Source organism: Hipposideros armiger, unplaced genomic scaffold (genome assembly GCF_001890085.2).
Source record: "Hipposideros armiger isolate ML-2016 unplaced genomic scaffold, ASM189008v1 scaffold_20, whole genome shotgun sequence".
NCBI lineage: Eukaryota > Metazoa > Chordata > Mammalia > Chiroptera > Hipposideridae > Hipposideros > Hipposideros armiger.
In genome coordinates, this window is record NW_017731370.1 from 6,022,812 (window position 1) to 6,049,335 (window position 26,524).

Consider the following 26,524-nt stretch of genomic DNA (forward strand, 5'->3'; position numbering starts at 1 on the left):
GTACTGTAACAAAAGAATAATTGACATATGATAAAAGACAAATCACAAATGTGCAACTTGCTAAATTTATCATATCATATTTGTATCATATTATATTTATGTGATCATGTCCCAGATGAAGGTACAGAATACTTTCATCACCCAGAAAGTTTCCTTGGACCTCTTACCAATGAAGACCTTAGCCCTGGAGGTAATCATTATTTTGACTTCAATCACTAAAGAGAAATGGATGACTAATAAGTAAGAATGTTTGGTAAAGCTGACCTTAATATTTAATGGTCTTTAGAATTTCATATTTCTGAAACATTTGGAAGATTTGGAGCCCAGTTTTCTCCACTCTTTTTCCATAGGGGCATAAATGTTTCTTGACACTTAAGACCAGTACGTTTCTGAAATATTAAGTACATAATTGCAGTACTAACTTTATACTTTAAAATGTTATTTAACCACCAAGCAATTTCATTTATAGGTTAACAAGTTTCTTAACATTTATTATGCCTCAAAGAGATCATTTTCATGTTTGTTAAGATTGCTTAAAATGTCACGTTGAAAAAACCCCAGAAATTTAAGTTTCAGACACTCAAAGGTAAAATTTTGTTGACCACATTTAAAATACATTATGCCTTGTGCCTCTTTATATAGTCTATAAGAGAAAGTGCATTATTTTGACACTTAGCATTGCGTATTAGCAATATTTCAAGAATCATTTATTGAGTTGCTTTTATAGAAGAAAGTGGCAATGATGTGGCAGCTACACATTTTGTTATTAAATTTTTAAATGTGAAACTATCCAGCAAATGCAATTTAACAAGATGTTTCTTTTGTTACAGTGACAATTTTGTAGTGACTGCAAAGGCTAATTGTTCCAAAGAGCAGTCAACTTGTTCCTTCCTCCCATTCCCACAATTCTGAGTTTCAAACATCGTTTCTTAAGAAAGTTTTGTTTCTGGAAACATTTGTTTCACCGTGCCATGGCGGATGCTTACATTCCTTTCACTGTATCACAGAGTGGGTGGAGCTTGTTCTTGCATGCTTTTGCTGTCTTGTCCGCACCTCGGAGGCTAAAGCTGAGGATGCTGTGATTTTCATGTGAGTGATACTGGGCGAGTTAACTTGGCCTCTCTGAGCCTCGTTTCTCTCCTTTGTAGAAAAAGGTCATAATGCTATCTATCTCAGAGTCTTGTTGTGAGGATTAAGTATGAGAAACACACTTCGCATTGTATTGGTGTGCAGGGAGTATTTAGATCAATGTTAGTGACTATAAGCTCTTTGAAACCAATACATGGAATGGTGGCAGTCAATTTATTAATCTTACAAATTATTTAAAGCTCAGATCATAAGTAGGGGAGAGGGAGGCTCAATTCTTCTTTATGCCCATCACGTCGATGATGCCTAATGTGAACTCACCACTCAGCAAGAACTCCATTTTGTTTCTCTGAAGAAATAAGATATGGTTCCTTATTCCAGTGGATTGGCTTGGCCTACAAACCAGATTGCTTCAGGAATGGGGAAATGTCCCCTTCACATCCCCTTGTGCCACAGAACCACAGATTATAAATGAACTGCATGGTCCTTTGGTGCCAAGTGACCATATCCCACTGAAGCTGCATACCCAACTTACCGAGAGGCCTTCTTTTTTGGCACAGCCCATGAATCAAATACAAGAGCGCTTTTCCCCCCAAACTGGGAACTGTACAGCTGATGACACTACAGATCAAGAGTCAGCAAACTTTTTCTGTACAGAGCCTGATAACAAATATTTTATCTTTTGTGGGCCATGTGGTCTCTGTCACAACTCTGCCAAAAGTAGCCATACCCAGATGGATGGGGCTGCCTTCCAATAAAACCGTACTTACAAAAACAGGCTGGGTTTGGCCCATGGGCCATAGTTTGCTAATTCTTGCTCTAGATCAATGCTGTTCCATAGAAATATAAAGCAAACCACATATTTCATGTTACAGTTCTTAGTAGCCACATTTAAAAAGTTCTTGCTGTATTAAAACATCTCAATTTTTCAAGACTTTTAAAATATAGCATTAAAAAAATTTAAGAGTAAAAAGGGAGAGATGCCTTACTTTACAAATAATCTAAATTTGCTAAAGCAACTTGATACCTGATGGCTTAATTAAGAATTCTTAAGTAATAATAGGAAACTTTGCATAGTAACTAAAGTTCCCATTTTGTACTTATTTTTATAGTCCATATAAATAGAACCAAAACTATAACCATGATGCTATGCCAATTTACAATAACTTCAGCCATTAAAAAACTAAAACCAACTCAAAGATAAGCCTTGGCCGTGCTCTTACTAAGAGTTCCACGCTGACTCATCCTTTACCGGCAAAAGCAGATGGAGAGTGGCTTCATGATTAGCATGAGTCAGGAGAAGCCTGCCAGCCCAGGACTCATCTCCAGTGAGTTTCCACTCACATAATTTCCCTTCCTCTGGACATATCACGGATTTCCATTCTCCACTCATGGACACACAGGTTTTTTTCCCCTCTGGCAGTCAGGCTCAACTGCCCCGAGATAGGGCCCAGGTCCTAGCTTTTATGCCTCCTTTCTTCTGCATCTCCTGCTCCAGCCAGCGTGGAGGACAGGGGCACATAGCTGAAATGGGGCTGCTGATCTAGCAGTGGTTCATCTCGTATCCTGTAGCTGGCCAGTCCAAACTTGTTCACCTGGCAGAGGCAGGGGACAGAGATGGTGGCCGCTGGCAAGGCTTCTTGCAACCCAGATGAAAAATTGGTGTAATAATAATTTCACTTCTGCCACCTTCTTTTGTCTAAGCAAGCCATATGGCCATCCCAGATTCATAGATAGGGACATAGATTCCACCACCTCCCAATGCAAAGACCTACAAAATCTCATTGCATTGGGAGGGGAGAGTTATGCCCATTTCATAAGCAATCTATCACAGACAGTAATATCAGACTATTGGATTGGCCCCTATGTGATACATGCTAATGAATGTACCTTCTTCTACTCCCCAGATGAGTTTGCATCTTGTCCTGAAATACGGAAAAATAAAACATTTGTCATACATGGTCAACTCTTGTTGCTACCCTGAAACCAAGCTGAGATAAGCAGTTCTTTCCACAACTCTCAGTGCCCGGCCTCAGGCTTCGGGTGCTCCACGCCATTTCTTCTACCTGGCCATTATCAGTGCATGTCTGGTTCACAAATCAGATTGCTTCCTTTGGTCTCCCTGGAGCCAGTATGTATGCCCTGGGCTCTGTGACCAATGCCAGTTATGGAGAATTAGCCTGGGCACATTTGATAGGAATACCAAGATAAAGTCTGTCCCTGCTTATCTCTTGCATTCCTGATCTGCTTTTTAATTCTGGACTCACTATATTCATTATCATTAAGATGTACTAGCTAATGTAATTCTCTTACATCTCAGTAAATAAGTTCAACAAAACAGTTTATTTCTTCACTGGCCCATGTTGGTACTGCGATCATTGTGCTCTTCTCAGCTGAGGCAAAAACGGTTTATTTCTTACTCACTTAATATCCAGTGTGGGTTTTCCTGACCACAGCATGGCATTCCATATGGTCATTCAGCAATGCCCATTTCCACCCTATGGCCCTGGCACCCCCTAGCAACTAAAAGTATGTGTATCCTGCTAGGTCTTCTCCACCTAGCTGGCAGAGGGGAGAATAAAGAGAAGAAAAGGCATTTCTTGGTAGATTTGTCCTGGAAGGGATACACATCACATCCTGCTTATATTCCATGGGTGAGAATTGATCCCATGCTCTATCGAGATGTAAAGAGTGCTGGGAAATGTGTCTCCTGGCTGGGACAGCTTTGCAGCAATAAATTTACACTATTGAAGTGGGGGAACACACATCTTTGGTCACCTCCTAGCCTATCTGCCACACTGATCAAGATTACTCATATCCTTGCCCATTGGGGGAACAGAAGGGGGCACTGCTTTACTTCATTTTTAATTTTTTTGTTGTGAAATACATCATATGTCTAAAAAAGGTGTATTGGACACCTTCTCACATGTCTTAGGCCAAACTTTTTTACTCCAGCCATTACTGAGGCAACTATTACTCACCTCAGCTGCACCACTTATCTCTGCTCGTAGACATGGCAGTTTCTTTACTGCAACCTTGTGAGACATGTGGGAGTCCCCTCAGTCATTCTAATGCAGGAGATGGGACCTGATTGATGGGTGCTTCCATCTTCATTCCCTTTAATGGTCAGTTCTGAGGCCCAGTCTTCACAGCTCTTCGGAAGCACTAAGCTTCAATTCTCCACCGATATACCTGCTTGATAATGCACCCTTCAAATGGCTTCCCTCCATCCCTGTTTCACCCTCCTCACTGTTCCTTGACCTCACTTTCGAAAGTAAAGAACTCGCATGCAAGCCTTTGTCGCACTCTGCTTTCTGGGGACCCAGTCTAAGACACATGCATATATGAGGTTGGACAATCAAGGTCACAAACTCATCCTAGAAAAAGTGCTACATACCTCACTGCTGAATACCACTATGGGCACCTCGAAGTACTCCCCTTGGGAAGCTATGCACAGATGCCAGCACTTAGTCCACCCTTCAAAGCAATTTTTAAACTCTTTTTCTGAAATGGCCATCAGAGCTGTCGTCGTATTACCCTTGATGTCCTGAATGTCATCAAAATGTCTTCTTTTCAATATTTCCTCTATCTTTGGGTAAAGAAAAAAGTCATTGGGGGCCAGATCAGGTGAGTAGGGAGGGTGTTCCAATACAGTTATTTGTTTACTGGCTAAAAACTCCCTCACAGACAGTGCCGTGTGAACTGGTGTATTGTTATGATGCAAGAGCCATGAATTGTTGGCGAAAAGTTCAGACTGTCTAACTTTTTCACGCAGCCTTTTCAGCACTTCCAAATAGTAAATTTGTTTAACTATTTGTCCAGTAGGTACAAATTCATAATGAATAATCCCTTTGATATCAAAAAAGGTTAGCACCATCATTGCAACACGTTTGCGAACTTAATTGTCAGACCTCGTAGTACATGGAAAGCTTAAAGAATGATATTAAATTCCTATATCTACTACCCAAGTTAAGAAAGATTGTGAACTCTTGTCTCACTCATCTCAGAGTTCTCCCAGCACCGAGAAATGACTTTTTTGACAAAATGAATAAATTAATGAACAGAGATACTTCCATCAACTTCATTGCTCCCTAGACACTAAATCAGGAAACAGCAAGCAAATAGTAAATTCCCAACTACAGCGTTGTTGACTTTAAACACAAACATAAAACTGTTAACTCTGAGCAAACTGACTTCAGTTCACTTCAGACTGGCAGCCTCCATTCCAAGCAGCATCAGGGCTATTAACTGTCTACATTTACTTTGCCCAGTTCACAATAAATAGAAAGTCACCCTCAGAAATTATTCTTGTATGGATCTGGTCACTAAATGTGTTAAGAGTCTCTGGGCTTTAAGAGGCAGAGAAAAGGGCAAACAACAGAACATTTTCCAATTAATGAGGAAATCTTGATTTCTACAGAATGTACAAAACCTTTCTTAAATATATTCTACTTTCTTGTAATTTGTGCAGAACATAATATTTTTAGTTAGCAAAGGAATGGTTTTCTTTGGATGCCACATGATTTAAGATCATTTCGTAATTTATTTAAAAAGGTCTTACTGGTTAGAAACCCTCGCCACCACCTCCACTCTGAGATATTCTGCCCTAATTCTCATATTTTCCCAGGAATATGTGATTCTCAACTATTCACCCAATTACCCCACAACAAAGGTATATGTAGAAAACTGAAAGAAAATAGAAGATCTGAGGTCTTTTGATGTTAGAAAAGCCAATCGCAAATTACAATTTCTTTCCATAGGGTCCAAGTATATCAGGTCTTTCGTTTATTGCGATTTTGTACCCCGCTTCTTTCTAGCCACATTTATAAATAAAAACAAGGGATTGGTTCTCTGCAAACAGGGCATGCATTTAGATAAATTGTTTAAAAGTAGATGCTTTCTGAGAGAGCCCTGGTTTGTTCTTGAGTCATGGGACTTATTGAACTCCTGCAAAGTGTTTACCCAGAAAGGCTAAATGAAACACATTCTTGAGGAGGATGGAAGACATTGTTTTTAAAAAAGAAATGTGAGGTCGTATTAGGGCAAAGCTGTTAATTACACACTTCATTATTGTCAAGGTTAATACAGTCTGTGAGAGGAGAGGCACTTTTTCATCTCTTCCCCGGGAACAAGGGGAGACAGCTGTTCTTATGGACAGATCCATTACAGCTTATCACCAGACGACAGCCTGAGGAGGGAGCACCATGAAATATGGCCGCTGTCAGCGGGAGCCAGAGGAGACACTGAGCTGGGCCATCCTCAATGGAAAGACAATGAGAACCATGGCGTCAAACTCAGATAGATTGGGTTGCATTGATTTTTTTAATGCCTGGCTGTTTTGCAGCATGAAATTCACCGATACTCTTGCAGTTATTATAGTATTGATCTCTATAAAACTGCACAATCTCACTTTAATAAACATCAGATACTGACAGTAATAAATAGTGGTTCTTACGTTTTGAAGCTGGTTAAACTGTGTTGTAAAATTCTTCTGCATGTTTAGATTTCATTAATGTTGTTCAGCTATTTATGACTCCTTACAGTGAAGTCCATGTTAGGGAAACAAATATTGCCTCTAGTTTTAGTTTTACTGGTCGTCCTGATTAAATAATATCCTTCTTTTTAAAAACTCAGGTGGGGGGTGTGGCAGGTCAACAATTTTTTTAAATTAAATTTATTGGAGTGACAATGGTTAGTAAAATTACATAGGTTTCAACAATTTATTTTTAATAAATATTTACATTTTGCAAGCCCCTTCTTGTTAACACTGATTTAATAGTTTTCACTGAAAGAGAGAAAAGCATGTGCTTTCTTTAAGAGTGATACATTTATATCATTCATAAACATTTTCAAATGCTGAAAAGGAGATCCAAGAAAACACCATGCTTAATTAGATACACTATTCATTTCTTTGGGTTTTGCTTGTTTTGCTTTGTTTTTTACCACTACTGATAAACTTTTCCTCTTTTCAAATACAGTAAAACCTTGGATTGCGAGTGACTTGGTTTGCGAGTGTTCCTCAAGACGAGCAAACATTTCTGTTAGGTTGGTGCAAAAGTAATAGCTGTAATGGCAAAAACAGCTATTACTTTTGCACCAACCTAATAATACATTTCAACTTGGTAAACGAGCGATGTCTTGCAATATCAGTAGTTTGTTTCTGGAACGAATTATGCTCACAAACTGAGGTATTACTGTATCTTCAACCACATCTTCAGTTCTACGGAACTCAGGTTTTAGTCATCAATAACTCTAAGGCTCATAACTTCATAATAAGATCATGCTGATATGGAAGCGGGTATACCAAAATGGTGAAACTTGCTGCAGTTTTCATTTTGGTTAAACATAATAAATATTACACCTTCATAGGGAATGGGAAAATATTGAACAATGTAGCTCCCAACAGCCAAATATAATATCACATAATTTTAACACAATATGTATATATATAAAATTACGTATGTATATGAAAAACAATCTATATTTAACACTATACTCTGTGTGTGTGTGTGTGTATATATATATCATGATGATTCCTACTATACTGAAGAAGCATATCTCAGTCTGTTTTTATTATAAAAGTAGCTCTGATTGTAGCAAATCTGGGAAATACACCACCCGACTTGAGCACATCGTATGAACAGCAGACCAGCGGCATCATCGCCTGAGATCTTTCCCAAGATCCAGAACCTCAGGCCTTCCTCAGATCTATATAGATGATGTTATAGGATTCTACACTTGAAACCTATGTAATTTTACTAACCATTGTCACCCCAATAAATTTATTTTTTTTTAATCTCCCTTTAACAGGATCCTCAGGTGATTTGTTTGCATATTAAGGTTTGAGAAGCATCAGTCTAAAAATATAAATAACCCTTAATCTCCCCACTTAAAGATGACCACTGTCAATATTTTACTGTATTTTTATTAACTTTTCTTTTTCATATACATCTTTCAGTTTAAATACTGAGAGTCTAATTTTGTTAAATTCTGTGACTCAGACATTACATTTTTTAAAAGATACCAACAGTGTTGATTATGGTTTGAAAGTATTGCATTATTTTAGATATAATAAGTAGCATTGAGAATATGTATAACAGTTGTAATTAACTTGAGGTACATCTATTTAAATTCAAGACGTTTGCATCTAAAGTTACTAATAGTCATTTTTTTAAAGTCTACTACATCAATTATCCTTTTTCTTCCAATGTATAAGCAGAGATTTATTTCTTCTATTTGTTGCTTGTAGCTTTATTCTTTTCCTAAATTATTATCAGCCTAATTTAAATTTTACCCGTAAAATAGTTAAATAACTGCCACTTATCAGTACTACTTTATGCCAAGAATCATACCTACTTTTCACAGAAATTATTTTATTAAATCATCACATTAACCTTATGAGGTAAGGCTTTATTCTCACCATTTTATGGGTTAAGAAACCAAGGCTTTAGAACCTTAAGTAACTTGTGCAATATCACATCACTGTGAGCCTAAGATTCAAAACAAAGATAATAAGTATTATATTGTTTTTAAAAAAATGTTTCTTACTCAATGGATAGTCTTTATTTTTTCTTGTAAATAGTATTTAGCCCATAGCAATGTTAATATTTCTATTTCCATATTAACAAATATAGAGAGTTCTATCTATTGAGTTTACTGCTATCATTTTTCACGTGAACCGAACAAATGTCTCTGGATGTGACAAGTGCACAGAAATAGCAGACTCCCCACTTCTGAGGCCACAGATTAATGTGTATGCTGAAACAGCAACCCTCTAATCTCTCACAGAAATCTAAGTGAACATATGTGGAGTACCAAAAATTATGAAATAGCTGTTTGTGATTGGTTTTTAATTTTCCAAGTGTAAGACATTTATAATTCAATTAATGAGAGAAAGGGCTCTCTCAAACAGGCCTTCATTATGTTATTATTTAGTCACTTAAAAAATATTTACAAATGGTATATATAGACATATAGGTATTATAGATAGCTTTTGTAGCTATCTATGGATATTATTGGATGGATAGATGATAGATAGATAGGTAGATAGATAGATAGATAGATAGATAGATAGATATGATATGATATGATAAATAAATAGGTGCCTCTTTTGGGCATCTAAATTCCTGTCTCTCAGTATTTCCCAGAAACAAAGTGAGGTAATTTCAAGTCTGCCCATTCAACTCATTAATGAAATTGGAAGGGTTTTAGTGGGAAAAGAAGGAGATTTAAAGGACCCAGCAGTGTCAAAGGAAATATTCAATAATGCTCTGATATCAAAGGAATCACATAGTGAAGATTTTTTTTTTCCTTTTCAATATCTGTGTCCTGGTAGTGAATTTCTAAGACTAAGCATCCAGTCCCCATCAAAGCCATTTATTAATTTGCTAAAGATGAACTAACAGGTTTTCTGGATATAAATTCCAAAGGAAAAGTGATTGAGATGCTAATTTAATATGAGCATGGAACTCTTTCTTCTGCAATCATGATTATACTCATAGCCCCCAAAGATGGTAACATCTGAACACATGCTGATTATCTCTGGTTATCATCTCAGTCATTCAGTGAGTGATGAGCTGATAATTACCCCCCTTTTTCCCCCTCTATCTAATTACTTCTATTGTTTCCCTCTGGACCTAACTCATAATTCTCTTCTTTCTGAATATTTCCCAGGATTTTTAGTTTGTTCTTCTCTGATCTTTTCTTTATAAACTTCATTGATGAGTTATATTTAAATATTTGTATTCTTAATTCATTTGTATTTACTCATTTATGCCTAGCTGAAGGCAGTGTGTTTACTGAGGGCATCAGAATGTTTTAAAACTGCTTTGTAATCCCTCTCCCTATCAGCCTCTACAATTCCTGGAGGATTGGGGGTGTTACTAAATATCAAGTGAAATCACCCATTTTACAAATTAGGAAATGGGTAATGAAAGAATAAAATTAAATCATGTGACTGAAATTGAGACCAGAACCTAGAATTATCCATACTCTGTAAATTCAACTCCTTGCTAAGGGTAGAGTATGTGATAGAAATATGCTCTTCAATGACCTATATTTGATGGGCTGTGATGTCACACACCAACGCTTTGCATTGCCAACTGGTGCTATTTTGTTTAGCTTAAAAGAGTCTGGAGAATACCTTGCAAAGAGAGTTAGAGAGGGAAAAGAGGGCTTGGGTTTCAATCCCAGGTATGTTACATACCAGTTGGCAAAGTCAACTCTGAGTTTCAGTTTTTCTCAGTGAAAGGAAGAGGTGAACAAGTTGATCTTTAGATTCCTTCCAACATTAAGATACTGGAAATGACTCTGTGGTCCCTGAACTGAATACTTTATGTATTTAAAAATGGGAAGGGGGCCGGCCGAGTGGCGCGATGGTTAAGAACTCGGTTGGGATGCCAGAGGGCCCCGGTTCGGATCCCACATATGAGGGCCAGTGACACTGCCCTCCACAGCTAAGATGCTGAACAACAGCTCAACCTGGAGCTGGGCTGCCGTGAGTCGCCGGCGACGGCGTGGGCTGCAGCCCCTGTGGCAGTGGGTTGCCATGGGCTACCGTCTGTAGCCAGCAGCCAGCGTGAGCGGCCAGCAGCCAGTGTGAGCGGCCGTCCAGAAGCCGGCGACTGATCTGCCTCGCCCGGGAAGAGCGCAATGATGGTGCCAACTTGGGCCAGTGAAGCAACGTCCTCCACAACTAGACTGAAGAACAAAAGGACAGCAACTTGTCTGTTCCCCTTCCCCCAATTCCCCAGCACTGTTCCCATCCCCCCAATTCTCCAATAAAAATCTTTAAAAAAAAATGGGAAGGATGGGGGCAAACAGGAAAGATTAATTGAAATATCATTTAAGACACATAGAACTTACAGAAATGACTTTTTTTTCTGGGATATGGACCCAAAGATAACATCAACTATGAAAAATTCTAATATAGTTAACTCTTCTTTGTCAAGTTCAGAGAAAGTCCAGATACTATTGCTGCTACAGGGTTATCCAAGTAGGTCCCATAATTTAGGAGGTACTTGAAGACCTTGGCATATCTTACAGTCATTATTCATGTGGCACACCAGTCAACACAGATTCCTGGGACTAAAAGTACCAGAAAGCTACTTTTGGGGTAACCATGAATTTCGTATAAAATTTTCTTTGAGTAATCTGCCAACTGTTCATAAAGAGAGAGTAGGAATATGCAGAGGGTCATTTCTATCCATAATACGGACTAGAAAGACTTATAGTTGATATATTGTGATATATACAAAAAACTGATACTATTTTAAATTCCTGCAAACCATATAGGAGACCAAAAGTTTAAATCCACAGGAAGTAACCTTACACGTGTCTAAAAAGGTTTGAAAAACACCCTGAGCAAATAGAAAGAAAAGTTGTAACAGATAAAATCCATCTGCCATGCAATAGGAAGCTGCTCTAATAGACGATATTTGAGGGTGAGTTAAATTAGCATTTGTATTTCATGCATTAGATGTCGGTTTCATCCTTTCCTCTTGCTGGGCTGCCTGCCCTTCCCTGTTCACAGGCATTCTTTCTCCCAAGTTCATCTATAGGGTAGGCATAGACATTGTTGCTCTAAGGAAGGGTCCAAATATATGTATATGAACTATTATACTTTCTCTGGTGGATGCTCCAAGACGACGTCACCTATTTTGGCTATTTATCAATCAATTTATACCGTTCACACAGTCACAACATTTCATGTAATGGAACGGTATTCAGTGAGAAAAAGGAATCAGAAAAAAATAGGATATTAATTCATGTTTCAACCTGGACGAACCGTAAATGAATTATGCTAAGTGAAAGAAGCCAGACCAAATCCAGACTGTGTGATTTCAGTCTTTTGATATTCTGGAAAAGGCAAAACTGTAAGGATAGAAAACAGATCAGTGGTACTGAGGGTTTGGGGAGAAGGTAGTGTCTGACTAAGGGAAGCTCAGGAGATTTAGGGTTGGGGGGAACGAATCTGTATGGCACTGTAATGATGACTACATGATGTTTTATATTTGTCACTACCCATATAACTTTCCAGCACAAAGAGTGCACTAATGTATGCATTTTTAAAAAAATTTTATTGGGAAACAGCTATGGTCATTGGTTACACATTGCCTTCATGCCACAATAGCATAGCTGACTCTTTTAAGGAGGGTGCAGCTCACAGTGGCCCACGCCAGGATTAAATCAGCAACCTTAGTGTTTCAGCACCATGCTCCAACCAACTGAGCTAACTGGTCACCCCCTTCAATTTTTTTTTTTAAGTCAATCAGGAGAGCTGGCCAAGTGGCGCGTTGGTTAAGAGCTGGCTTGGGACGCCAGAGGGCCTGGGTTCAGATCCCACATATGAGGGTCAGTGACACTGCCCTCCACAGCTAAGATGCTGAACAACAGGTCCACCTGGAGCTGGGCTGCAGCCCCTGCTGCAGTGGGTTGCCATGGGCTACCATGTGTAGCCAGCCGTTATCAGCCATCCAGAAGCCAGGGACTGATCTGCCTCGCCCAGGAAGAGCGCAATGATGGTACCAACTTGGGCCAGTGAAGCAACGTCCTCCACAACTAGACTGAAGAACAAAATGACAGCAACTGTCTGTTCCCCTTCCCCCAATTCCCCAGTGCTGTTCCCATCCCCCAATTCCCCAATAAAAATCTTAAAAAATAATAATAATAAAAAAATAAAGTCAACCAGGAGATCAGAGGGTCCCAGGAAGAAAGGCAGACAGTGAGAAAAGCATCTATTACACATATCTGACATAACCCCATGGAAGGGAGTGTGGGGGAAATGATGCTAACCTAAGTAACTTTGGAAAACAGTGCTTTGAATGAAAACTGTTAAGACTAAAGTAAAAAAGAACTGTACATAAACACTGTACTCTAGTTGGCAAAGTTGCTTTGCATGCTGTATGGGTTAATATTCTGAAACTGCTGTACATATGTACTGTGATTGAATAAGTAAATGAATAACAGATGGTAATCCAAGTTTTCCACTGTCACAGACAGGGGTTACAGATAAGTAAGGGGGAAAGCTAGAATGAACCATGTGGTACTACGTTAGATTCAGAGACAACAGTATGAGTTCATGTTTAGATTAATATAGATACAGATGGCTATAACTACAGATGTGTGTGCATACAGGGGTACGTATACATACATAACATTTCCTAGCTCTGTTCGTGCTTACTGGTTTTGCAAATAACCTGGATAATGAATGTAAAAAAGAGTAATATGCCCTTTATGACCAAACAGTTATAGACGTTAAAATTATAATCAGCAGCTTATGGTTAGATGGTTAGGGTTTATTATTTACATGGAGGAACAAAAGGAGGGGATGTCCCATGAACTGGTAAATAAGACAGTGATAACCTGTACAGTCTTCTAAATGGCTTTTTGATGTTTAATTAATATCTCTGTTGAGATAGGTAAGGGAAAATCTGCAATTTCAGATTATTGTTTAATACTTGATTTATTTCACCACTGAAGTCAATGAGCAGTGCTTTTTAAATCATTTTTTTATGAAATATTCCTGGTGTCTGCTTTCCTCTGGTTTAAATTGGATAGAGTGGGTGAGGGATTCCTCCCTCAACTTGAACGCCTGAAACGTTTTCTTTAAACAGTATTCCTTTTATTATTCCCAGACAATCGTTAGAGGAAACAAACCCTGCAAGGAAACCTCCATCAACGGCCTCCTGGAGGATTTCGACAACATCTCCGTGACTCGCTCTAACTCCCTAAGGAAAGAAAGCCCACCCACTCCGGACCAGGGAGCCGCCTGCCATGGTCAAGGCCACCGGGAAGAAAACGGCTTCATCACCTTCTCACAGTATTCCAGCGAATCTGATACCACTGCTGACTACACCACGGAGAAGTACCGAGAAAAAAGCCTCTATGGAGACGATCTGGATCCGTTTTATAAAGGCAGCCATGCGGCCAGTCAAAATGGGCACGTAATGAAAATGAAACACGGGGAAACCTACTATTCTGAGATGAAGCCTTTGAAATCCGATATTGTCAGGTTTCCTGTTGATTATCACGCACACTTGGACTCACTGAGCAAACCAAGCGAATACAGTGACTTCAAGTGGGGATACCAGAGAGCCTCCAGCAGCTCCCCTCTAGATTACCCTTTCCAATTCACACCCACTAGAACTGCAGGGACCAGCGGGTGCTCCAAGGAGAGTCTGGCGTACAGCGAAAGTGAATGGGGACCCAGCCTGGATGACTATGACCGGAGACCGAAGTCATCTTACCTGAATCAGACGAGCCCTCAGCCGGCCATGCGGCAGAGGTCCAGGTCGGGCTCGGGACTCCAGGAACCCATGATGCCCTTCGGAGCAAGTGCATTTAAAACCCACCCCCAAGGACACTCGTACAATTCCTACACCTATCCTCGCTTGTCAGAGCCCACCATGTGCATTCCAAAGGTAACGTTCACTGCCTCCTTCCTTCAAGTGTGCAGGACCCTCCACAAAGGCGGTGCTAACACCACCTTCTTATACAGTCAGATTCTAAAGTGCTGGCTGGCTTTGTGAGAGTCCATATTGAAATTCTATCTGATTTCCATCCAGGAGCCCCAAGGGCAGAAAATGTAGAGCAAGACACATTTACTTATTAAAAGTCTTTTGGGATCTCCTATGGGGTTTCTGGTAACAAGGCCCAAAATCTTGTTTATTTGAAAGATATTCTCATATACTAATGATAACAATATGATGTGTTCATCTTGTACTAAGTTCTTTGTTAAGGAGTGTATGATTGTAGACCATTAGATGGAATAACACAGTGGCTCCTGCATTCTGGCAAAGTTTACTCGGATCTGCTGAAAAGGGGGAAAAAATCAGGATAACGTGGTAAGTTTTAATAAAGTTAATTTTATTCAACCCAAGGAACAATTCTTCATTTTGAGAGTTTGTTCTTCCTCCTGTTTTGGTGTTGAAATGTCATGTTTGTATGAAATTTTGGTATGCTTGATAGAAGTTGGTTGCTGGACCTTTTTCAATGTGCTTTTCATTTTGTTTTGTTGTAACTCTTCTCTAGGTAAAAATTTTTTTTTTAATGTTAGCTGCTGCAAATTTGCTTTGAAATTAGACTAGTCCATGCTACCCCTACGTGTGGGGACTACTGTTGGAGAAGTTACTGAACCAACAAGCACAGACTTTGCAAAATATCTTGGAGAGTGTGTAAGGGGTTTATTTTCCCACAGTAACTTAGAAATGTTTTTGCTACATCCCCTGGATAGCAAAGTGAAAGTAGGGCATTTGGTGATGGGCTGTGGATTATAGAGGTCTCGAACCAGTTGAAAGGGACAGGACTTCTAGTAGCGTGATCATGTACATTTGTACCGATTGCGCTCTCTTCAATAGCTTGAGGGGCTGCCCAACAAACTCTGGAAGGCAAGCCTTCCTGCATTCATCTGCTTTATTGATTATAGATAGTCAATATTTTTCCTCTGCTTATTATTTCTTATAAACCCAATCCAAGATATTGAAGAGAAGTCTTTTAGGGACATGCTGGCAGTGACTTAATCCATTCTTTAGGGAAAAAAAGACAACTGTCACTTTAGTTCCCAATATATAAACTTAAAAATAAATTTTGAGGAAATAAAAACCTGAAATATATACCTCCAGTTAAAATGTAAATATTGAGATGTTTTTCATCTCACTGTGTTATTTATTTGAACTATCAGGGTCAGAGTTTCATGGCTGCCTTTACTTCCTCTGTTCTCGCCAGGGCAATTGTTTGAAAGAGGTCTGTCTAATTGATCAGCAGATAAAAGCTATATGAAGCCATACACGTGGATCATGGTGCATGAGATAGTTAATTTGCTTCCCTGTACATATCACTCACCTGAGGGAACCCCTTCACAGTTCTAGAGTGAAATACAGGGACTAACATGTTCTGTAGCTGAATCTACTTACATCCTCAGGTTTTTGAACATTAGTGGTTACTTTATATATCAGTAAAGAATGTGATTTTTTTCAGCTTTATTGAGGTATAATTGACAAACTTATAAGACATTTAAAATGGACAACATGAGGATTTGACATATGGGTACAACGGTGAAAGGATTCTCCTCCAAGTTAATTAAGACATCTATCACCTCACATATTTACATTTGGGAGATGGTGAGAACATTAAAAGTCTACTCTGTTAGCAGATTTCAACTATACAGTATAGTTTTATCATCTATAGTCACCATGTTATACATTAGATCTTCAGGCCTTATTCGTCTTATAACTGAAAGTTTCTATCCTTTACCAACTTCTCCCATTTTCCCCACCCCACCCCCCAGTTCCTGCCAACCACTTTTCTATGTTTCTATGAGTTCTACTTTACTTTTTTTTTTAAGATTCCACATGTAAGTGATACCATACAGTATTTGTCTTTCTCTGTCTGGCTTATCTCACTTAGCATAGTGCTCTCCAGGTTCTTTCATCTTACTGCAAACGGTAGGATTTCCTTCTGTTTTTATGGCTGAATAATATTCCATTGTATATATATTTTCTTGATCCATTCATCTGCTGACAGACACATAGGTTGTTTCCACACCTTGGCTATTGTTAATAATAGTGCAGTAGACATGGGAGTATAGATGCCTCTTCCAGATAATGGTTTTGTTTCCTTTGGATATATACCCAGAAGTGGTATTGCTGGATCAGATGGTAGTTCTATTTTTAATTTCTTGAAAAACCATCGTACTGTTTTCCATAGTGGCTATACCAGTTTACATTCCCACCAACAGTGCATGAGGGTCCTTTTTTCTCTACAATTTCTCCAACATTTGTTATTTCTTGTCTTGTTGATAATAGCCATTCTGACAGGTGTGAGGTGATATCTCGTTGTGCTTTTGATTTGCATTTCCCTGATGATTAGTGATGTCGAGCACCTTTTTATGCACCTGTTTGCCATTTGTATGTCTTCTTTAGAAAAATATCGATCAGGTCCTTTGCCCCTTTTTTAATGGTTTATTTTGGGTTTTGAATTTTTTTTTATGTATGATTGTAGGAGTTCCTTGTATATTTTGGATATTAACTCCTTATCAGATGTGTAGTTTTCAAATATTTTCTCCCATTCCATAGGTTTCCTCTTCATTTCATTTATGGTTTCCTTTGCTGAGCAGAAGTTTTTAGTTTAACTTAGTCCCACTTGTTTATTTTTGCTGTTGTTGCTTTGCTTTCAGTGCTTAATCCAGAAAATTACTGCCAAGACCAATGTTGAAAAGCTTATCCCCTATGTTTTTTTTCTAGGAACTTTATGGCTTCAGGTCTTACATTCAAATCTTTAATCCATTTTGAGTTGATTTTTGTGTATGTTGTAAAATAGGAATCCAGTTTCATTCTTTTACACATGGCTATACAGTTTTCCCAGCACTATTTATTGAAGAGACTGCCCTTTCCCAATGTATATTCCTGGCTCCTTTGTCAAAAATTAATTGACTATGTGTATGCATGGTTTTATTTCTGGGCCCTCTGTTCTATTCCATTGATATGTGTCTGTTTTTATGCCAATACTATACTGTTTTGATTACTATAACATTATAGTTTGAAATCAAGAAGTGTGATGCTTCCAGCTTTTTTGTTCTTTCTCAGGATTACTTTGGCTATTCAGGGTTGAATATGGTGTGTGTGTGTGTGTGTGTGTGTGTGTGTGTGTGTGTGTGTGTGAACCCTTGTGCTAGGGGGCTGTTTTAGGTCATGGTCATAGAGAAAATTTTGTCCAGAAGCTGTTTCTTTTCAGCCATGGAGCCATATTTGATCCATTGACATTTTTAGCCCACCCAAGAGTCATTTCCAACATCTGAAAAACAAGATATTTCACTTAGAAATCTCAACTTCTGGGTTTCAGGTTTCTCAAAATAATAATAATAATAATAATAATAATAATAATAATAATAATAATAATAATAATAATAATATAAATGAGATGATCTGGTATCCCTAGGCCTACATTTTCACATAGCATTGGGAATAGAATTGGCTGGAGGTGAAGGCTGCCCTATTGGAAGGGACAGGCCCTGTGCAGGGCCCTGCCCAGCCCACTTCATTCACTTTTCCTATTAGCCTAATACCTGCAGGCATTTGGGATTTCATATAACCACCAGTGACCCCTACCCACTCATTTCACAGGGGGGTAACTGAGGTCTAGAAAGTCACATGGCACACGTAAGTTTTCATAGTTAGTTGGCTGCAAAACAAGGACAAGTATCCAGGTCAGGTGAGTCTGCTAAATCCAGTGTTTTTTCCATTGTATGGGTATATATTATTTCAGGGATTCAGCCGCATTTGCCAATAAAATCCATGTGAGGTCCCAATGGCCACCCGAACTTTAAGCTACGTGGGCAAATAGGAAGAGGAGGGAGAGAGGGAGTGAGGGAATGAGGGAGGGGATAATTTGCTCATTCCTTGCGGACTCCCTCTTCTTGCAGACTTCCAAATATTAGGCAAAGCAGACCTGCCCCCAAAACCTGGTTTTGTTAAGCCCAGAAACAATGCAGAAACCACGGTAGCTCAGAGAAAAATAACAGTTCTACCAAGAGTTTTTCGGCCTTTATAATCAGGACTCCAAAGAAGCAAGCTGCTGTTCCACAATTCGCAGGAGACCCATGAGAAATTCACGAGCACGTTTAGTGGGAGGGTGAGGGGGGGCGCTTGTTAGTAGTTAAAATGTTTACTTGATTGAAAATACACATCTTTCTAAAAAGACTTAGGTGCCGGCGTCTTTAGAACTGTCCTCTTAAAAAAATCTCCCAACTATTGGGTTGTTGGGAAAGTCATGACGTATTTTTTTTATGTTTTTCAATGCAAAACTGCATCATGACTTTCTTGATGACCCAATACATTTAGATTTCCTGCTGAGGGAAGAAATATTGATCAAGACTCAGATGATCTGGCTTAGCCTTATGAAAAATCCTAAAGGGTGGTGGGTCACGTTCACGTTTCCAATAATAAGAGAAAGCACGAATCCTGTGGTGGTCTCCAGATAGAGCACAAATGAGGAGGGGTGTGTATGTGTGTGTGTGTGTGTGTGTGTGTGTGTGTGTGTGTGTGACCAGTTTTACATTTTGGTGTAAAGGAAAAAATACTAATGTTAACCCACAGTAAAAAACAAACAAACAAACAAACAAAAACACTCCTCCAATGTTATCTAACCACCTAATTTTCCTGTTGGTTTGTCAGGAATCAAGGATGTTATGAAATCTCCATTCATCTCCCTCCTTTTAAATGTTTTTCACTGGGGCTTAAGCAAACAAAACCTTGAGGCGNCAAGACCCATATAGCACCATTCATGCCACAAAACTATCAAAACGGCCAGTTGTGGAGATTGAACTCTTTCCACCCTCCCCTGCACACAAGCCAGCCTCACAGGGAGGGAAAATGGCTGGAGATTCTGTCACCGTGCATTTGGTTTTGCTCATTCTGATGCTCTCCAGGTACCAGGCAGCTGCCGGCTGGAGCGTCTTATCGGGCTCAGCACATCCATTCCTTGCTCTGACTCCAGCCCCCGGAAGCCCCCAACAAAATCTCAGTTCTGCCTGTTCATTCAGCACTGGCCATGTGCCAGATACGTGTGTTGCCTTGTGGCATCTCACTGCCCTGTGAAGCAGGCATCTCACTCTCTTTGTCCTGATGAGGAAACTGAGGCTTTAAGAGGCTCAGCAACAGCCAGATCAGTCAGCTCAGAGCAGAGCTGGGACCAAGCTCTCTGGGTTCAGTCCCTTCATCAGACATTGGGTACATCCCCAGTGGCACAGGAACAGCTTCTGTGGATGCCAAGCCTTAACCTGGCTTCTTACAAGTTCCTTTTAACACCAGAAGCAATGAAATCCCCTTGGGTTGCATCGTCCTGTCTCACTCGATAGCAGGATTTCTCAACCTTGACACTATTGACATTTTGGGCTTGATAATTCTTTGTTGTGGGGGCTGTCCTATGCATTGTAGGATGTTTAGCAGCATCCCTGGCCTCTACCCACTAAATGCCAATCGCACCTCTTCCTCACTTGTAACAACCAAAATATCTCCAGACACTGCCAAGTATCATATGGGGAAAAGGGAGTAAAAGCAGCCCCAGTTGAGAACCACTGTTCTATAGCTACCATTTCTCAAGTACGCTTTGGCAATGAAGGCTGTAGTTTCTGGAGATAAACTCCCCGGGTTTGATTCCTGACAGCGCCACTATAACAGGGCAAATAAACTGCTGTACCCCTTTATCTATAAACTAGGGATAAAGACCATCCCTACCTCATCACGTTGTGTGAGGGTTAAACAAGTTAATTACAGCAATCTAATTATTAATACACATAGTCTATACACATCAGTCTGTGTAGCATGTGGATGGATGAGGACCATGATATGCTGTGGGTTACTCTGTGCCAGCACTATGCTAAGCATTTAGCAGACATGACCCAATTTAGTCCACACAACAATTCTAGAAGAATTCAAGATTATCTGCCTTTTACTATCAAGAAGCTGAGACTCAGACACTAACTGTTGATGGACTTCTTGGGGATATGAAAGCAAACAGCTGAACCAGGATCCAAAATAGTTTTGTCTGATTCTAAAGTCTATATACTCCAGAGCATTGCCATTTCCACAGAAGAAAACCATGGGGCAGAAAGATGGATATGAGGCCTTAGGGCCTAGACACACACACCACAGGCAGCCTTCACCTTGCTGATGAAGAATGGGTGATGATTCACAAATGGAATGCACTTTATTCTGTCTGCTCTTGATAGGATGGAATCTTCTGAGAAGTTCCTTAGCGTCACCCAGGCTGTAATCTGTGGGTAAAACCTGGGACCATGAGCTTCAAAGGAAGCATTAAGAGTAAAGATCCTGGAGTCTTTCCTATATGCTCACTCTACCTTGAGTGATGGTCTTACTCAATTTTATAAAGGATTGTCCCGAATTTCTTACCCATTACAGAAGGCATGTAAGAGCACAAGCTCTAGAATCAGATTCCCAAGATTCGAGCACTTACTAGCTATGTGATGTTGCCTGTGCCTCAGTTTCCTTATCTGAAAAGTGGGGTGTTTCAATACCTACTTTGAACTTGTCCTGAGGATTAAAAAGGGTTAATAAATGTAAAGGAGTTAGGACATGGCAGGCACTCGGTGTTAGCCCTTATTCCCAGGAGTATTTCCGGTTAGAAAACATGTTTCCAATATCTGCTAACACCAACCATAGAAATGTCCTGTCTCTATAATCTTTTGCATATTTTCAACATATGGGAACAAGCTCTATCTGACTTTGCCCTGAAAGCCACTCTGTGCAACCTAATAAGTACTACTGTCCTTACTTTAGAGATGTGGGTGACAGAAGGCCAGAGTGGCTGTGTGACTCCATCAGGACCATGCAAAGCCTTTGGGGCTGAACTGACCTAAGGATCCCAGTCCTGCCCTCCTGCCCCCCCACCAGTGCTTGCTATGCGCCCTAGAATGGATACAAAATGCTCAGACCCCTGTGGAAGCCAGATACTAGGCAACAACAGCAGCATTCAAGTATGAACCATCATAACATAGGTGTAGAGTTATGACAGTTCTTGCCATTTTATCCCCATCATGTCCTCTGCATAGGGCAGCACAGTGACCATTAAGCATATTAAGGGGTTCTGAGTGAAGCTAGAGGATGCACGAAGAATGCTGGCACGATTCCCCAGACCTTTCTTCTGGGGTGGCCAGCTCAATGGTTTTCTACAGCCCAGCTATGACTTTGCATTTGAAAAATGCAAAAAGCAGTTGAACCAGGGTGCTCAGCCTTCCTGCATCAATAATTTAACGACTCACCATTCTGTGAGGCACTTGCCAGGCCCAGATTCAGCCAAGACTCCAGGAACAAAACTGCAGCTTCTTGTCTACTCAGGATTCCAGCAGAACACCTTTCAGAGATCCTGTAGGGGCCTGATGGGTGATAAAATGCAGGCAAAATCCGATGGGCTGCACCAAAGAACCTGACGGGGCGGGAGGAGATTGAAAGAGAAACAAGTGTTTACTGTAACAATGGATATTATTGCCTTTCGATTTTTTTCTCTGTCTATAGGCTCCTGTAGGATGTTCACTAACGCTAGTGAAACATACAAAGAGGTGATTCAGAGCAATATCTCTAACAGCTGTTCCTTCTGAGGGAGACTTTATTGTCCTTTGCATATAAATGGACTCATCTTCCCGCAAATGTTCTTGTGGTTCACAGTAAATGGTATTTTGGTCATTATTAGTGGGTGTTCCCATTACCAAATTAAAAACAAAATGAGTCTAACCTGGCCCTGATGCAATTGAACCACATTCTGCTGCAGAGAACCAATCCCCTTAGGCTCCCGCTTGCCCTTGTCGCTGCTGGCGGTGACAGATCGCCAGTCAGAGTAATCTGCTCTTGAAGAGAGGATGCATTCTTAGAGGTGGGAGCAGCAACCATGGGGGGTTAATTGGATAAACTGATTCGGAGATGGAAGAACAGCCAGAAACACCCCTGTGCTTGAGCCTGCTGATCCCAGATGTATTTATTTCTTCAAATGACTAGCGTTTGCCTATTTGTAGAGGTCGCGAGCCTCTTGTCTGAACTCTCCTCAGTGTGCACGTGCCATATATTTTGTAAGTCAGGGAAGTACATGACTCTTCTAACTTCGTGTCATAAGCTGTACATTCCTACATGCCTAAGTAGGAATCCGATGCTGTAGGTGATTGGCTTGCAAAAATACTACATATGGTGCATGGCTTCCTGCTACATGCAGTTTGGAAATCCAGCAAGTGTCTGACCATCTAGAAGTTAACCCACTTCCCCCGCGCCCTGCATCAGTACCTTAAGGAGACACCTTGGTTCGTTAGGTCCCCCGGGGCCTGCTCATGACCATGACTCACAGGCAGTGATAATGCATGCTTGCATCTTTTACCAAAATGGAACGTCAGCTCACAATGTGTGCTGTGTTCCTTTGTCATTTGGCCAGGGCAACTATAATAGGCAATGAATTAGGGCTACTCCGTTGTGTAAGTGAAAATAAGTAATTGGGAGGAAACTGACCATGGTTGGGCACATGTCACAGTTGTGCCTCAAGCAGGGACAGCAGCTACTGTTTTATTATGGTGCAATTGGAAATGGAACAATTCCCTAACACCCTACAATCTGAGAGACGGACAGACTGGTGCGCTCAGGACAGCAACCATCTCAGAGGAGTAGCAGAGGCTGGAAACTCCAGGATGGAGACACATGAGCCCACTGGCCACAGGCCTGGCTGTCTGCCCCCAACCTGAGCAAGCAGGAACGATCCCCCATCAGCAGCCTTCCTGCCCATGGCAGAGAGAATTGGAATCACAGACCATAACCGGAGGAACACATGAGAGTAAACACCCATTTGAGTGGTAGAGTTTAATGAATCCCCTTCCCCTCATTACCAGGCTCTAAAACGTTTCTCCCGGGAAGGCCACTTATTCTTTCTGGAATTCTCACAAGCAGTCATTTTCCTTTCCCAAAGCCATGACTGGTCCTGTTACATTTCCCCTTGAGTCAAGTAAGGGCAATTGAAGTTGTCCTTTTCTTGCTCAGATAACAGAGGTCTATGATTCACTTTTATCCCACATCTGATTTATGCAGAGCAAGCAGCCCTCTCCCGTCTGGCTTTTTCATTTAAGAGATGAACCGTCTCTTTGCTTTATTGTACCCTGAAAAGGTGTATTGGAGCATCACATTCAAGCACTAGAACCAGCTGCCTCCAGCCCCTGTAACTGCGGGATGTGGAAAGGGGACTCTCTATCCTTCACGGAACATTCCACAGTCCCCATCCTGTGGGTACCACGTTACACCACACACACACAGAGTTCAGCACAATCCAGCCACGGCCTCCCTGACACAAGCATGGAAGGCCACGGTGACAAATAGATACTGCAGCAGGATTTTTTCCCTTCTTTGCTTTCTCCTCTCTCCCTCCCCCCCACCAAGCCTTTTTTTTCCAGCCTTGGCATAAAATGGTCAAATGATGTTCTACTGCAGAATTCAATTTCACAGTTCAGTTAGGTCCTTGATTACACTGCCAAATTCAGATTAATGTGCATTTAACTAACATGGATCAGGGGAATTCTGGCTGACAGCCAGCTGTAATCGGAGCAATTGATAGCTGTGTAGAGTTTTATGCCCTGTCCACCCCAGCGCACCACTGGTGAAATTGATTGATTAAAGGAATTCATTGCTATAATTATTTATAATTTTGATACATCACAAGCCTGTGTCTGACCCTATCCTTGCAGATGTGTGCATTGTGGAAGGGTAGTCTCGCAAAGTTGTTAACTGGAAACTATTTACTCCCATATAATACAGAATTTTTCTTTTTCTTTTCCCCCCTTCTTGTTTTTTGACTAGTTTTGAATAGAAACAAAAAAAAAGCACGTTTCTTTAAGAATAAATTTATATAGTATACTAAAAGTAATCAGGAAACTTAAAAATGAATATCTGTTATTAACCATTTCAAGGAAGAAGGAAACCAAGACTGGTTGTGTGTTCTTTCAGTCTTTTTAAAGATTCCTGTAGATAGAGGAGCCCTTCTCTTTGATTTTCAAGGACAATTAGTGGCCTTGGAACAGCAGCTAAGCAGTTTATCAGCCTGGGTGATAATTTGCAAAATGATCTAGTCTTCTCTTATTACATCTTGCCATATGGAAATTCCCCTTAAAAGTATACCGACCGTGGTCTCATTTCTATGAAGTTACTTTTTCACAAAATCACAGGACTATTCAGTGGAGAGGAATGAGGAGAAGCCTTCCTGGTCTCTCTTTACTTTTTCTCTCCTGCACAGCAGCTTCCCATCCCTGCTCCTGTTCCTGACCCTTTGCAGTAAGGTCTTCGATGATAAACTACGTGCATTGATCTTTTAGAACTGGTTTGGGGCATGGGTGGTGGGAGGTACATTGGATTCACTTATTAAATATCTGTACCTTTTGTTCATCCAATTTCACTGCATTGCAGTTTTACTAAATGAGTAATCCCTGTATCTCTCTCAAGATACTATAGGCCTGCTGATATGGACTCCACTTGTGCGCCTTTGTTTCTAGAATATATTTGGAAATCAGGTTGTGGAAAAGGTCGCATAATTCAAACTTTACTTTTTTTTGAAGTTTTTTTACATGGGTTGAATATGTGTGTGTGTGCAAAACAGTATATATGGACAAATTCATCATTTATGTTTTACTCACTTCCAAATATAGGATATCATGGGAAAGACGACTTAGAGTAGAACAATTAAATTATTATGGTAGTTTAAGTGCCATTTAAGAGGGCCAGTAGGCCTTTTTTTTTAATCTTTTTTTTTAATAAATAAATAAATATTTTTTATTGGGGAATTGGGGAAGGGGAACATTGTGTTTTTCCAAGACCCATCAGCTTCAAGTCAAGTTGTTGTTCTTCAATCTTAGTTGGGAAGGGTGCAGCTCAGCTCCAAGTCCAGTTGCCGCTTTCAATCTAGTTGTGGGGTGAGGCGGGAAGGCTGCATCCCACAGCCCACCATCCCATGCGGGAATCGAACCGGCAACCCTGATGCTCAGAGCTTGCGCTCCAACCAACTGAGCCTCCTGGCCAGCCCAGGAGGCCTTGTTATAGAAGAAAAGTTGGGCTTTCTTTCTTGGAAAAACCCACAGAAGAAAGTTTGGGTATTGTAGTTAAACGCAAAGTGCTGCTCTGGCCAAAGCAACACTGAAAGTGATGAATTATGCACATAGATGAACAATTCATTTTACTATGATGACTAGTCCTTTTTTGTATATATTGAGCTGATTCCTCTGAGCCAAGACTGTTTAAAAAAAAAACACCTTAATTTTTCTTCCATCTTCCTCCTCCAGACATTATCATCCATCACTTTTCTGGCCCATTCTTGGATTCTGCTCCAGGCTGCTCAGACATCTGGACCCCCAGGGAAACACCCTAACCAGGCGTTAGCTCTGTAGTTGTCACTCCACACTTTGTCTACTTCTGTTCTGTCCCTGACCACCTTCTAATCATTGAAGGACATCTCTGAGAACATATCAAGGGCCCACGTACTCCAATAATGCTGTCTGTATTTGACTCCTGACTCTACTTCTCAGCTTTGAGGCCTTTGCCTGACCTACTTAAAACTACTGTGCCTTGGTTTTCTTATCTCTAAAATGGGACCATTGTGGGACCTCCCTCATTGTGTAACTTGAGATTTAAATGCAAACAGATACATAAAGTGCTTAGAATAATCCCTAGCACATGGAATACACTCAGCAAATGTCAAGTATCATTACTGATATTAGTATAATGTTATCTATCTGGCAAGAATAGACTTCCAACAGAGTAGGTGATTAATGGAAGGGGCCCAGTAAAACGTCCCTGCATTTTATCAAAGAGAGAGTGTCCAGCCTTGAGTATACAGACCGAAGAGGTGACAACTAGTGGCAGAAATGCCAACACAGGCAAGAAAGTGAGCCTGTGGTGCAAGTGTACCAAGA

The 26,524-nt window shown here is 40.4% G+C and overlaps 1 protein-coding gene across 1 annotated transcript in view; it reads left to right on the plus strand.

Moving 5' to 3' along the window:
- Positions 1 to 26,524, plus strand: part of PAK5 (p21 (RAC1) activated kinase 5) — a 174,526-nt gene that overhangs the window by 121,784 nt on the left and 26,218 nt on the right. Inside the window, exon 3 of the mRNA XM_019635273.1 lies at positions 13,722 to 14,507. Coding sequence (XP_019490818.1) covers positions 13,722 to 14,507 — 786 coding nt within the window. The remainder of the gene's footprint in view (positions 1 to 13,721; positions 14,508 to 26,524) is intronic.